This window comes from Coturnix japonica, chromosome 1 (genome assembly GCF_001577835.2).
Source record: "Coturnix japonica isolate 7356 chromosome 1, Coturnix japonica 2.1, whole genome shotgun sequence".
Classification (NCBI taxonomy): Eukaryota; Metazoa; Chordata; class Aves; order Galliformes; family Phasianidae; genus Coturnix; species Coturnix japonica.
This window is the reverse complement of record NC_029516.1, coordinates 94,810,527-94,824,152: the sequence shown is the minus strand read 5'-3', so window position 1 is coordinate 94,824,152 and position 13,626 is coordinate 94,810,527. Positions and strand designations below refer to the sequence as shown.

The 13,626-nt window shown below is 38.0% G+C and overlaps 1 protein-coding gene and 1 long non-coding RNA gene across 6 annotated transcripts in view; one reads left to right on the top strand and one right to left on the bottom strand.

Annotated features, from left to right (window-relative positions):
- Positions 1–515: 515 nt before the first annotated feature.
- SON (SON DNA and RNA binding protein) overlaps positions 516–13,626 on the bottom strand; it is a 36,907-nt gene continuing 23,796 nt past the window's right edge. For 3 of the 5 annotated variants that reach the window (XM_015881744.2, XM_015881770.2, XM_015881760.2), the window contains 4 exons: positions 6,291–6,438; positions 2,247–2,315; positions 2,034–2,149; positions 516–1,574 (listed from right to left, as the gene is read on the bottom strand). In XM_015881744.2, coding sequence (XP_015737230.1) covers positions 1,416–1,574; positions 2,034–2,149; positions 2,247–2,315; positions 6,291–6,438 — 492 coding nt within the window. In that variant the 3' untranslated portion in view covers positions 516–1,415. Of the gene's footprint in view, positions 1,575–1,767; positions 1,952–2,033; positions 2,150–2,246; positions 2,316–6,290; positions 6,439–7,158; positions 7,239–13,626 lie in introns of those variants that run through there. The other 2 variants (XM_015881753.2, XM_015881777.2) reach the window with 2 other exon arrangements.
- LOC116654322 lies at positions 918–11,659 on the top strand. Its single transcript, XR_004309477.1, has 2 exons — positions 918–1,007; positions 2,119–11,659. It is a non-coding gene; the product is annotated as an uncharacterized LOC116654322 (long non-coding RNA).

The window sequence follows — 13,626 nt, the reverse complement described above, 5'->3', positions numbered from 1 at the left end:
CTGCACACAGACTGTAATTTGTTCCTGTTCCCGACAAAGCTCTGGTCAGCTGCTGTAACACACAAAACATCCTCAAAGACCTTTTGGAAATAAGCACCTGAACTACTGCAGTAGGGAACTACTGCTGTAATCCCAGCAGTCTGCTTGAAACAGACACATCTGGCAAAAGGTGTACAATGCCCTTTCCAATTCAAAGTGCACTCAGCTGAAGAACTAATACTTCTTAATTTAAGAGGGAAACAAAATAAAAGGAAAAAGCTTTCTACATCCTTTCCCTTATCGAACTGCCGTGACTCTGGATTCAGGTTGTCTCCTTGAAGGCAGAGAGTACCATTACAGAAAATGCAAGCCCAAGGAGTTGGTTTGGTAATAGTCCAAAGCAGGTGAAGTTGCCTAGTACAGATTCTGCAGCTCTAACGGCTGTTGCTACTCTTGTGGAGCGATACGTTTACACTGTGCGTTTCTTCAGAAAGCTCTTCTGGCATACATTTTAATTACTGCTTACTGACCAGTGATTAAGATTATGAACTTGTGCTGCTTTATTGACCAAGTTGGGTACAACAATTTAAGCATCATTCTATTCCCTCCCTCCCCCCAATCCAGTTGTAGATTTGTTAGACTTTAAAATTCACATTAACCACAAATCCATACAATCAACATCAGGCAGTGTGTTAATTTGTTTGGAATAGACAACTCCTTCACATCTCCCTTCTCAGAACATGCAGGGAGAGTCACTTTTACATCACAAAGTCTCGCTGGTTCCATTGCCAGACCTTCTGCCATCCCTTTTAAAGCAAGACTTTTGCCTCACCGCGTACGTCCTAAGAATATGAGCTGCATGGCCAGCTGCGGTGCACCACCGAGTCAAACCCCAAACAAAACTCAAAGAGAAGCGGCAGCATTAGCGCTGTACAACAGGGCTACTACCACGGCTCGCTCTCTCCCAGGGGTCACAGTACTGGCCCGGTATCTGCCCAGCAGTACACGCCAGCCTCGACTAGACTAAGGTAAGCTGCGTGGCCTTTTACCAGCTGTAGGCAAAAGTGCAAGAGTAGCTTTACCGAGGCCAGGGAAAACTGCAGCATAGTACAAAACAGTATGAAAGTGTTAACATTCCATATAGAGGAGAAATTGCATGAGTTTTAAAACAAGGGTTTAGATTACTGATGCCTCCAGAGTCTGTCGTCTGATTTAGTCATTTAAGAAATAATTACATCACTAATGTAAACAATATAAACATACCAAAAACTAAGTATGATTTAAATACATTTTGATGGTACAAAAGAAAAACCTGAAGGTGCCTGTACAGTTTTTACAATGTGGGAATTGCCAATGTATTTACAACATGAAAGGGCAAATACCATTTTTGTGCAGAGTAAAATTATCTGAAATAATGTCAATATAAAAAACAATATCTAGCGGTGTGAGGCACTCCTAAACATGGTGGTATTGACCATGCTTTCCTTTGGTACAAGTCCCATCGCTTGGAGAGCCGCAGTTGCTGCTGTGGCTTTAGCATGCTTCTTATTAAGGCTGGCAAAAGTAGGCCTGTATTCATTTCCATTGACTCTCACCTGTTTGAGACGGATGGAAAAAGGACACGTTAGGAAGTGCCTCACGTCTAGACTACCAGAATCACCTCCAGATGGAAATCATCAACACAAGATATCACAACAGAAAAAATAAACAGATCACATTCTAAGACACCTAGAAGTAAAAAATGACTGAGTCTTGCTCACTATCTTTACAATTGTATTTGCACCACACCTGCAAACAAGAAGCAAGAATATGATTCCACACAAGTTAATCATTTTAGTAAGCCGTGGAACGGTATCACAGTTTCTTGATGGATTTGCAGATTAATGCGCTGGAGAGACCTGATATGGCTTTCACAGAAACAGGGCTCTGATACTCTAGCACTGAGACACTGCCCAGCATACCCCAGCCACCTCTGGAATACAGAAATATAAAGATGAATTTAATATCACATTTTAATAGACAAGCTAACAGTAAACAAAGGAATTCAGACTCACCTTAAAGATGAAGTGTTTGCGATGATCAGGCCCACTATCATCCACCAACACAAACTCAGGTGGTGACCATCTTCTTTTGTTACAGATCTCCATCAATGCAGAAACTGGATGTTTGCCTTAAAGACAAAATGTATTTGAAATTTCAGTGCTGCTATTGGAGCGATCATTTTCAATGAACCTTCTGGGCTTTTTTGAAGACGATAAAAATCTCACCTGAAAGATCCTTCATCACAACGTAATGTCCAGATCTCTTTTGTGCCTTCTCTCCCACAGCAACAAGCCCTAGACAAAACATGAAGTTTGTGTATGTGATTCTCACCTTACTTATGAAAATACAGAAATCATAATGCATGACATGTATCAGTGGAGACAAAACATGGTGACATCATACAAATGCCCTTTCAGAATTCTTTCAAATTTCCCTTTCATCCCACATTTTTTCTTCCTCTATGCTACAGACCCATTCTTATGAGTGCTCCAGTAAGATTTTACACAACCAGCTAGAAGATTTTGGGTAGTCTTATGCAAGTCAGGAAACATCTCGTTTTCCAAACCCCCCTTTGGAGAAATACTGAACAAGAGATAAAAGAGATCTTCTTGCTCAGTACTAACATGTGTTGTGTAACCCAAAAGCGATCCAAAATCTTAACAGTTTGCCTACAACATACTAGGCATGTGAAGTATTTCTGTTAGACTATATAAACCATACCTAGCATGTCCTTTTATCATATGAAACAGTAGCATCACTTCCACTGTGCTTTCTTTATTTAGGGGTATTCAAATATTTATCTTTCATGCCCAAGTTCACAGCCTAATTACAGTGATTTCAGTCACACTGAAATATGAAGAACCAGAAAAACATACAACTGGGCCCAGGAGGAGTAACCAGAGGACAAGTTTCAGTGGAAGCCACTGTGAAACACAGAAGCCAAACACTTTTGTTTTTGAATTATTGCAAGAGCAAAGGATGAAGCATAACAACTGTCAAAAACATACTAAATACCAATAACTACACCATACTTACCAAGACACTCCTGTTTCTTTCTATTCATTTTGCCCTTACCTTAAATACCTGTAACTGAACTAAATATGTAGTGAATGGTGGTTCAAAACTTCTCAAGACTTCATTCCTTCAGTATTGCTTTGTTCCTTACCTCTTTGTTTCTGTTTCTTGCTTTGATGAACAAAGACATGGAGATACTGCACTTGTTTCCAGTTCCTTCCCTGTTCCTTCAACTTTTTTTTTTGTTCACTTATTTGTTTTACTTGAAAAGAAAGCCTTTCTCTCCTTACCAGATTTTCATCCCAAACAAAAAGCTCTTGCTTCATTCATCTGCATTAATACTGCTTTTTCCCTCCCTCCACATCACCATCACATTCTCCACATCTCACCCCTGGAAGCTCAGGATAAATACTCAGAAAGGCTGCAACAGACTCCAATTAGTTCTGCTATTTGCTGAGAGCTGGTGCACCAGGCTTCTTCAAACAGAAACAACAGCAACTTAACGGACGACATCAAAGCACAAGAATGTTTCTGTTTCAATGCTGTCTCTCAGAGGATCACAGATGTGACCTGATGTCCAGAAAAAAGAAGGTCTAATGGAAAACCATGGCACAGGCAGACCTTCTGATTCTTAGTACAACCCACTTAATAGTTCCTCAGCAAACTGCTTGTTCCCATATCTAAAAACAATATTTTTCTTTAGGGATAAGTTCTAAAAACATGGAGGTTTCTGTCTGGCTTGTGTTTTGAACTAGTTGGGGTTTGGTTTTGGTTGTGTGTTTGTTATTTCTTTGCTTTGTTCTTAAATAATCTGGTCACTTACTGACAGACCTTGTAGAAAAACTTCCATCTTCTAGTGGCATACGTATACCAAGTGGCTTCTTCCAAAGTCTTTAAGAGCCCTTAGGCCTCCACGCTGAACTTAAGAAGGTTTGACTTTCTACACATGTAAACACTAAAGAACACTTGTGTATGAAGAAGTTCTTCACCTACTTGCCTTGAATATATATATAGTCACTGTTCAGCTACTCCTTTACAACGCATGAAGCCCTTGCTTCTCCATAATGCAAGCTGTCACTTACTAGTGTTGGGCCAAGTATAAATTCTAAGTATTCCACATCAACATAACACATTCAGATTTTTTTTGTGAAAGTAATAAAACATTTCATCTATTAAAAACATAATATATTATAAATAGATAAAAATTAAGCAAAACTCATCCATCATGAGGGTTAACAGTAATTACAGATGAATCTACCACATGCCAGAGACTGCCCTCTTTTAGTTCCATCTCACCACCTCCCCGTGTTACTAAGCAGACACCAAGCTCTGTTACAGACTGCCCAGCACAATGCAGATCTGATCCTGCCTCACACCTTATGGTTTGACCCTTGAAATTTCAACTGAAAATTCCACAAGCACTGGGGAGATCTCTATCTGAAACCATATGAAGACCCTGGTATACACTTTCTAAGATGTGAAACTTGAGCTGTAACAGAGCTGCGTAGCACAAAAATTGTTTTAATTTATGAAACAGTCACAGGCTGTGCAACAATACTGCCTCTTCCCTGTGATGTGACATGATGCAAGCAATACAATTAATAGAGCTAATTCTTCCCTCCTCATCACAAAAATTCACTGCTGTGTTATAAAGGCTGTTTAAAAAAATAATATTCAAACTGACCATTCTCTTTTTCTTCCCTCTGACTGATATTCATAAAACTACACTGAAAGAAGTCTTACCAGCACAAGACAGCACCTACAAAGACCAGAGCAACTGAGTAACAGTCAGAACGCTTTTCTAATAATTTCTTGGTATTCACTGTCACCAGAGTATCTTTTCCCACTTTAAGCAAAAAGGTTGCAAAGAAAAACAGCTGAAAAGCAAGTCTGCACGTTGTTCACGCTAAACTGAAATGTACGTATTATTGTGTTCTGCATTTTCAAACTGTTGCACTTCTGTTTATAAAATTGTATTATACTACTAGGTCTTAAGAACTTGGAAAGCTATAGGTATTTTCCTAACTTAAGATTCCTCTTGTTCCACCTTTATATTCAAACTGAATTATTTAATATTTTAACCACTGGTCTGATCAACCCAGCAGTACTATCTCTGTACTGAGATCCAGCATCTCTATAAATAAACTTCCTGACGTTTGCACTTTTATGCTTTGTTTTCTTCTAAGCTCAATTATGAGCACTGACTGAAGTGGGCACAAATCCATAATTCAAAGCATTTCATGCTTTCATATTAGTTGTGATCTATGTAATATGTTAAAAGATTTGGGATTTTTTACTTTTTGTTTTCACTGTTTTTAATATTGAGGAGAGAAACCATAAGGATGATTTCTGCAGTCAATGTTAATTTGTTTACTTTGATAACATGCACGACTGAGTAATTAAATGATAAATTCCACATACTTTATTTGAAGTTTTAAAAATCTCTGTAGGCATTTCAGATGGAAAGCCTTTCATAAACACCTCCTCTAAATACAGACATCACATGGAATATGCTGACAAGATGGCCACCTGTCTAAATCATGTTGTCAGTTAAGAAGCAGCTCACTGCCTGCAAGTGAAAGGCTTATTCTCTTCAATCAGATGAGGCAAGTGCAACAGTTTTCCACCTGTGGCCATGAACTTTATAAAGGAGAGGAAATAAAGGAGAGGAAATAATATAAAGGAGGAGAAATAATAAATGAAAGCAAGCAAGGAAACTTCACTGCAATCGAGCAGAGGCAGCTGTAACACGATCAGACTGGGAAATAGAAAAGCAGTTAGATCAGATTTCTAGGAAAGTAAACAAACCATTTGGAAGAGCTAAAAATCCATGCAACATTCTCTTCATGAAAGGACTTCAGCTGTCGACACAGTTTAAAGACAATCAAGCATTCCACCTTCTACCCTGCCCCATTTCTGCTTCAGCCACTTCCTCTAGGCCAACCACAATGGCTTTTGAACCATTTATTTCCCTGTCCTTGCCTTCTCTATACTTCCAATTGAAGTGTACCTCCTGTTTAAGAACCACATAGAAATACTTTTTCAAGAGGAAGGCGAAGGTTAAGGGAAGTAAATGAACTTCTCAAAGAGTTAACCAGTGACAGGACCTACAAAAGCAGTACAGGCCTAGAAAAACCAGTCATTGTTTTTGCAGGGAAGCTGTACCTAGAAGCTTAATATTTTCAAGTTATTTTGCCTACCTTCAAAAGAAGCCTAAGTTTATACTATCATAAATCACTTAAGGAAGTGCTTACCTTTTCGATCAGTCTTAAAATCAACCATAATAGGCTCGACACTGCCTTCTTTGTTTTTTCCAAGCCCTTCTCCTTCTCTCCAGCCCATTTTTCTCATCAGCTGAGCTCCCATTCCTCCAGTTACAGGGGCTGCTCTTAAGAACTGATCCTATCCAGAAAAAGAGAAGTAAAACAAATCCTAAAGTTAGGACTGGGTTTTTAGAAACCAAGCAGGAGCTTCCAAAAACGTTTCTAACAACCTTTCACAGTCTCAATTCAGAAAAATACACCTTAGCTTTATATACAGCTGTATAAACCAAAATTCACGCAGACACACAATACACAAATCAGTATCTTCAAAAAAGAACAACTTAAGAAAATTCTAACACAATCCGAAAGTGGCAAGTGACCCATTTCCGACGTATGTACTTATTAAAACAATAACCGTTCATTTCTAAACACACTACTTTGGTTCCAGTGCATCTCTTCTCATCTTGTGAATGGAGGCAGTGTTTTAACTGTTTAACTGGCAACAATCATGCCAAGTGTACCTATTTATTGAACAAAATACAAGCACATTTAGTAATGACATACAAATAAGTGTTTACACGTATTTTAAATATAAAAAAAAAATCCCCGTTTTATTATACAGCAGTTGCACATTCAAGTTCTACTCTGAAAATCCACATGACACAGATACAGGTTTCTCTTTCCTCTTTTTTTAAAGGCAAAAAGGCGCTTAGCCACACAGTTTAGCAGCAGCAGTCGTCACATTCTTTCAAATCAAAATTAATACAATAGTCGTTAACTGTTGAAAGCTTATAAACAGAAATCTTAAAAATCTGTTTTGATGTAAAGAACTTTAAAAACTCCTTAAATGTTTACGTACCTAGGCCTCGATGGCCGCAGTGTTGTGAATAGTAGGGCTGGCATTGACCGTGGCAAGAAGGCAGCTACAAGGATTTGACCCTGAAACAAGTTTCCATATAGAGGGGTGAAAGTTCACAGGTTATTCTGTGAACTATCATCTCTCTTCTGCCCCACCCGCTGACCCAAGTAAGTAAGTCAATCATTTCCATCACAGCAAAAAATTGCTTGGCTTAAAATATACAAGTTTACACACTGGCACTGATAAGTCCATCAGGTATTTCTCATAGTAGGTTAGAGGATACAATGCCTAATATTTTTGTAGAATTTTCACTTACTTCCAAAGCAAATTAATAGAACCTTTTTTTTTCCTTTATTTTTGAGTTTTGCTTGCAAAAGTAAGAATTTCTAAGATTTGGACAAAAACTGATTGAGTTCCTTGGTTTCAATTTGTATGTAAACAAAAATCAGAAGTCTTACTTTTGCAGAGACCAAGGATAATATTTTTTTTAAGGGGATTAACTGTCCATTATTTGCAACTGACACACACTAATGATGCATGTGTGAAATCCCCACTATCCAATGGTGGTAGGAAGTTTAAAAAATAAAAATAATTAAAAAATAAATCCTTAAGATTGAAGTAAGACTTCTCTGAATATTCACCTATTGAACAGTGAAGTAAATTCCTATCAATCATGCAACTGGATGCTGGGTGGTTTAATATCAATGTGTTCTGGTGGAAGAGTAAAGAGGTTAAGCTCACATCTCCCATGAAAATCCTTTTTTGACTGGTGCAGACCATGCAGTGTGCGTGTACAGAGACAATTGGTCCTTCGATACAGACTGCCTCAAGCTATAAGCCTAGAGTAGCTTTTACTTACTTCCATTTTCATCCTCCCCTCTCTTTTCCAGGAACCTCTCATAAGAAAAGGGCAACCATGCCGAGAATGATACAAACCCCAGTCAATGTCACCCTGGGTTCCGATTCCTCTTTTGTACCTGCTTTGCAATAGTAGAATTTACAATACGAATATCTGTTTCATTACCACCAGTGTGTACGCAGTTCACAAGTGAAAGAGTTCAATTTCTCAGTGAGGCCCTTTTAGCTTTCCCAGCACACCTTCCAAGGCAGTAACTTGGAGGTCAAAGGTAGTGTGCAAAGAAAAACAATCAAAATAGTGCTATTCAGAGTCAAAAATTAAATCACTGAGCTCCTACATTAGAAATTATCAGAGATCAAATCAATTCCAAATACTGGAAATAACCAGTTTTTAATTCTAAAATGTAGTTCATTAAAAAAAAAAACTTTAAAAACAAAATCTAAAAAACAAAACCACATGTGTCCTAGCGTTCCTACCGGATAATTTAAATACCAATTTTTACATATGCTAACTCTTTAACATGCACAGCATAACCAACACAACAAGTGATTAGAAATGATTGGGTTTTGTTTCATTCAGAACGTTTTGTTTCATTACAGAACAGCCATAGTTGTGCATCACGTTGCAAGGCTAAACAAAGGAATTCTACCAGCAATATGAAGGGAGCATGGAGAAGCTTACTTTGGTTCAGGTTACTGATGAAGCCGAGAAGGCTTTGAGCTGGGAAAAAGAGAGTTCCTCAAAACTTTATTTTTTAAATAACAAGTATGAATCTCCAATGCCATCTGTACAATTATATTCTGTGTACCTCTTTTCTCTCACAAGTTAATACAGATGTGTTTACTCATTCCATGGTTTAGCGGAATATGAGTAATGACATTTGAAACTGTAAAAATACTATAATGTTAATAAAAAAGTAGAGAAATAAGATCTTTTCAGTTTTAAAAGCCATAGAAGGATTTGTCCCAGACGTACCTGATAGTGAGGTACCTCTGCAGCTCCAGCCCATAAGGAGGATATCGAGTAGCATCTAGTACAACTAACTACAAGTTTCTAAGTTACTGGTATCAGAACGAAATAATTGGTCAGAAAGTAACTATAATCTTTCTAATACCAATTCTAGCAGAGCAGCATGAAAATGTGATGTAATTCTTTTGTATTGAATTCCATGATGTCAGACAAATAAAGCACAATTCTGTTCTGCCAGCAGATGGAGACAACTAATAAGCCAAATTCTTGCGCCGTTACCTTTTCTTTATAAAGCAGGCTACACAGTGAAACCTGATCATTTCAGAGTTTTTTTCAGTAATTCTAAGTAAAAATTGTGCCTGTTTTTAAACTACATTAGGGCAATATACCAGGAGAGAGGGCAGAAATCAACATTACTAGCAAAATAACCCATGAATGTCTGAATTACCATGCAAGGGCTTTAATGGGGGAAGAGGGGGAGAGAAGAGAAAAATGGTTTTACAGCCTTTTGAAGAAAGATGCTGCAAGTTGGACAGTCACCATTATTTGACTGCAACACCTGTCTCTGAATAAAGCATAACATATAGCATCAAATGGAATAATCTCTAAAACAGCACTCACAATGTTCAAAACATTAAAGCCACGAATATTTGAGAGATCTTAATGAACATTATCATCTGCTGTTGCTTCGAGAAGAAAATATCCTTCTCACAAAGCTGACATGGCACTAAAGCCCAAGCTCTCTGCTAGAAGGAGGGTTTCTCTCTTTTGAGCAATTATTTATTAAACATAACACAATACAGCCTTAAAGGCTCATAGTTGGACCCTTTCAGCTGTAGGTCGATGGGCTGCCTGTGAGATTACTCTAAGAATGACTCCACAGAACTTATAAGCACAGTACAAGTATGTGAGAAGCAAGGTGAAACTTGCACCGCAGCTGAGGATTCCACGACTCTAATGTTTTCAGCAGCAGCCACAATCCTTCTCTGACACAAGAGGGAGATAAGGCTCTGGGCAGCCTGGTCTGGTGGTTGGTGACCCTGCACATAGCAGGGGGGCTGAAACTGGATGATCATTGTGGTCCTTTGCAACCCAGGCTGTTTCATGATTCTGTGATATATTCCTGAAGAATCCCTACAAATGCCTTGCAAGGACTCAGCTTTAGAAATTTTCTTAACAGCTTATGCATACAATGAATAGAAACCAATTTGTGGTTAACTGAAAATAAATAAATAAATAAATAAATCATTTTTCTCTGACGAAGCAGAGGCCAGTCCAATGTAACCAGCACATGGTTGATTTGCCTTGCCATCTGGCCTTCAATTCCAAATAAAGCTCATTGTGTCATGCAAGGCACTAAGAATATCAACATTCTGATAGACTGCCTTGCTGGAAGGAGAGCTTCGCAAGACACATGTCAGTACTCGTGTGTAAGCAATAATCACAAGATTTAGTTTAAACTCTATCATTAGTGTTTTATTCATTTGCAGTGACTAGTCAGTGAAATAAGGGAATAAAGGATTTAACTTTTCAGCACTGGGTACACAAAACATAACATTCTAGCAGCCACTGTAAAACTGTGTGGCATGCCTTAGCACAACCAAATGAAACAAATCCCAAGCATTACACTGTGCATGTAAAATGTTATAAAAACTTCCTTCTGGAGAGCAAATTTAGGCTATTAGAAATAAGCTGGTAAATACAGAAAAGCAGGGGGTGACTCGGCAAAAGTCTGAGTAAGCAGACCTCAAGAGAACTCGCCTGGAAAAAAATCCGACCACTTCCATGAATTTGTCATTTATCCAGCAACACTATGCATTTGTTTAAAAACAAAAAGAAAAAAGCTAAAAAACCAAACAGAACCCCCGAAACAAATTGTATTTGTGAACTGATTACACCAGTGATGATAAACTGAAACAGAAATCACGTTTCAGAAGAAAAAGATAAGATGGTTCATAAGTCTTTGAAGATACGAGAAGCCTAACAAAGTATTATTTGATTATGAATACTGCTCAGAATTCTAGTAATCAACATCACAAACTTTATTACCTTACTTCTAACTGGTGTGTCGCTCATTTGAATGTGTCACATTAACCGCTTCAACAGCTAAGGCCCTCAAAATCTTGTTGAGGTAGAACTAAAATTTGCAGGCATTTTTGTTTGAGTACATATTACCTCTCCAGCGTCATTTTTAAAAGGAAGCAATAATAAAATAATAGAAAAAGAAATATGCTAAAACCCAGGAAATGCAAAGTGATGAAAGCATCTTTCAAACAAGTTCCCTGAGTACTTCAATTTTATTCCCCTCCTGATACTGCTCATATATTTTATTACTGCTACCTTCTTTAGCCCATTTCTCTGTTAAGCAATGTCTGTACATGCAGACAGATTTCCTGTGTATATGGATAAACAACACCTAGCTGGCACAGGCTCTGTTTCTTCTAAACAGTCCATGACCATGAGACCTCTCATAGCAAGTGCTTATGGCTACCCCCTAAGAAAAATGCCTTCAGTAAGCCACATCTTTAGTCAGAAACGTGCATTAATTTACACTTGCCACATAACTCAAGAAAAATCACAGCCCTACTGGTAGATGAAGTTTACAAATACCTTTGTTTTCTACTGTTAAAAATACATTATTTTCTTAGGACAAAAAAAAAAAAAAAAAAAAAAGACAGCAAATACAAGCCTAACTTTTATGCTGCACAATTAAACAGGAACAAAACTGCACAATTCCAAGTGTCTAAGTGAAATACAACCTGTACTTTGCATTTCATGGTTGTATTCATGTCACTGAGAAAGATAACATGCATTCATAAATCATTTTTTCAAATTCACTTTTTTTTCTGTGAAATCACCCTATAACCAAAGGAAATGACTTCACACTGAGTTAATCAAACCTAAGCTTTGTTGAGGTTTTCACTGGCCCCACCAATCCTAGAAACAGTAAGAGACTTCTTTAGCCCTGAGGTATTTTGTAAAGGGCGCATGGCTTTAACTACGTGCCATCCTACAGATATGATTGAAATGTGTGTGCAAATATGGAACTTCGAAAGAGCAAAAGAAGTCAAGCTGAGGAATGCCGAGCAGGAAAGAGGACTGTGTCCTTCTCATCTTCATCCAACAACTCCTCTTGTTTACAGTAGCAGCCTCCATTATGACAAACTACATGACGCTTGCTAGGGAGGGCGCCTACTACTGCAAACCACTACATTTTTACAGCTACTCAGAAGACAGAAGTGCTTCTGCCAGTTCACTCTTAATTCTAGATTCAACAAAACAACCCGGTATGTTTCTGCTCCTCACAGTAGTTATGTCCACCACAAATCAGACACCAGGCTCTTCTTTAATTTTCTACTTATAAAGCTTTCCCCAACCCACCCCCCCTGCCAATCAAACCACACAGTGAAGTTAAAAGACCAAGAAAAAACACAACTTCTCTACTTTGCCATTGTTGTTTCAGTGGACATTACTGTTACTGCAAGACACAGAAGAGCACACCACAGAAATTCAAGGAAGGAAAATGGGATGAGAAAAGGAGAGTTGGGAAACAGATGTTCCCTTTCCTTTGTCTTGAGATTCCACTCGACATAAGCAGAAAGTCAGAATCCTCGGTAGGCTTGCTAGTCTTTCTTTCTAGCCTTTTGGTGAAAATGCTCTCCTTTTCTCATCAACGCACCTGCCTGCTGAGTGCTTTTTATTTCTAAATTCCAGTGGCAGGGACATTTATTGCAATCAATATTTTAATAAAATCTCAGAAGTTTGTAATTTTTAAAGCAGGATTGTATAATCTACACTCAATATTAATACGAAGAACCCAAAAGATTCCCATCTAACAAGTAATTTGGATGTTTGTGTTGCCTGGCTCTCTGTATTGCTTGGCTATACAAAATGGAAAAATAAATCAGTGAATCCTCACAATAATAGTTCTATATTACATCATATTTCCAGACTTCTGTGCTCACAGTTCACAAAGTTTTATGGAAACTTTCACTAAGTTTCAAGTCTAACCTACCAGTTTTGAAGGTTGTCTTAACTCCAGAAGGATAAGCAAATACAGCATATACTCAACTGCAATATTTGTAAGAGTAACCATGATAACTCATTTATTTTGCTTGAATTCCTCAGTTCTACTTCTTGAAAGAGTACTAGTTCAGCATTCATTTTCAAAGATGAAGCATGACTTACAAAACTTATAAAACACATGTATGTATGACGCATCACACACCCAAAATAAGCCAGTATTACTCTGCAGTAAAAGTTAACTTTCACTGTAGGATAATCTTATATTTATTTAACCCAACTGCAACTCCTGGTTTAATATTCCAAATCTCTGGATCCCAGAAAACACTGGTGATGCAAATAGAGGCAAAGCAGGAACCATCAGATAAAACCAAGTCAAACAGAATGGGCTGTTTGCGACTTGGCTCACTGAAGTTGATGCCAAAACATCATCGACTTCAATGACATCAGGATCAAACCTCCTGGCCTGATCTGCCTCAATTCCATAGAAGTAGTGATGGACCTACCATTGCAACCATACCAGCATGTCATTTCAGTGTAAGCATGTACGTACCAGTCTGACTCAAGTAACAGACGCACATCTTATTGGGTACTTTAGACACTCAACTGAAACATCA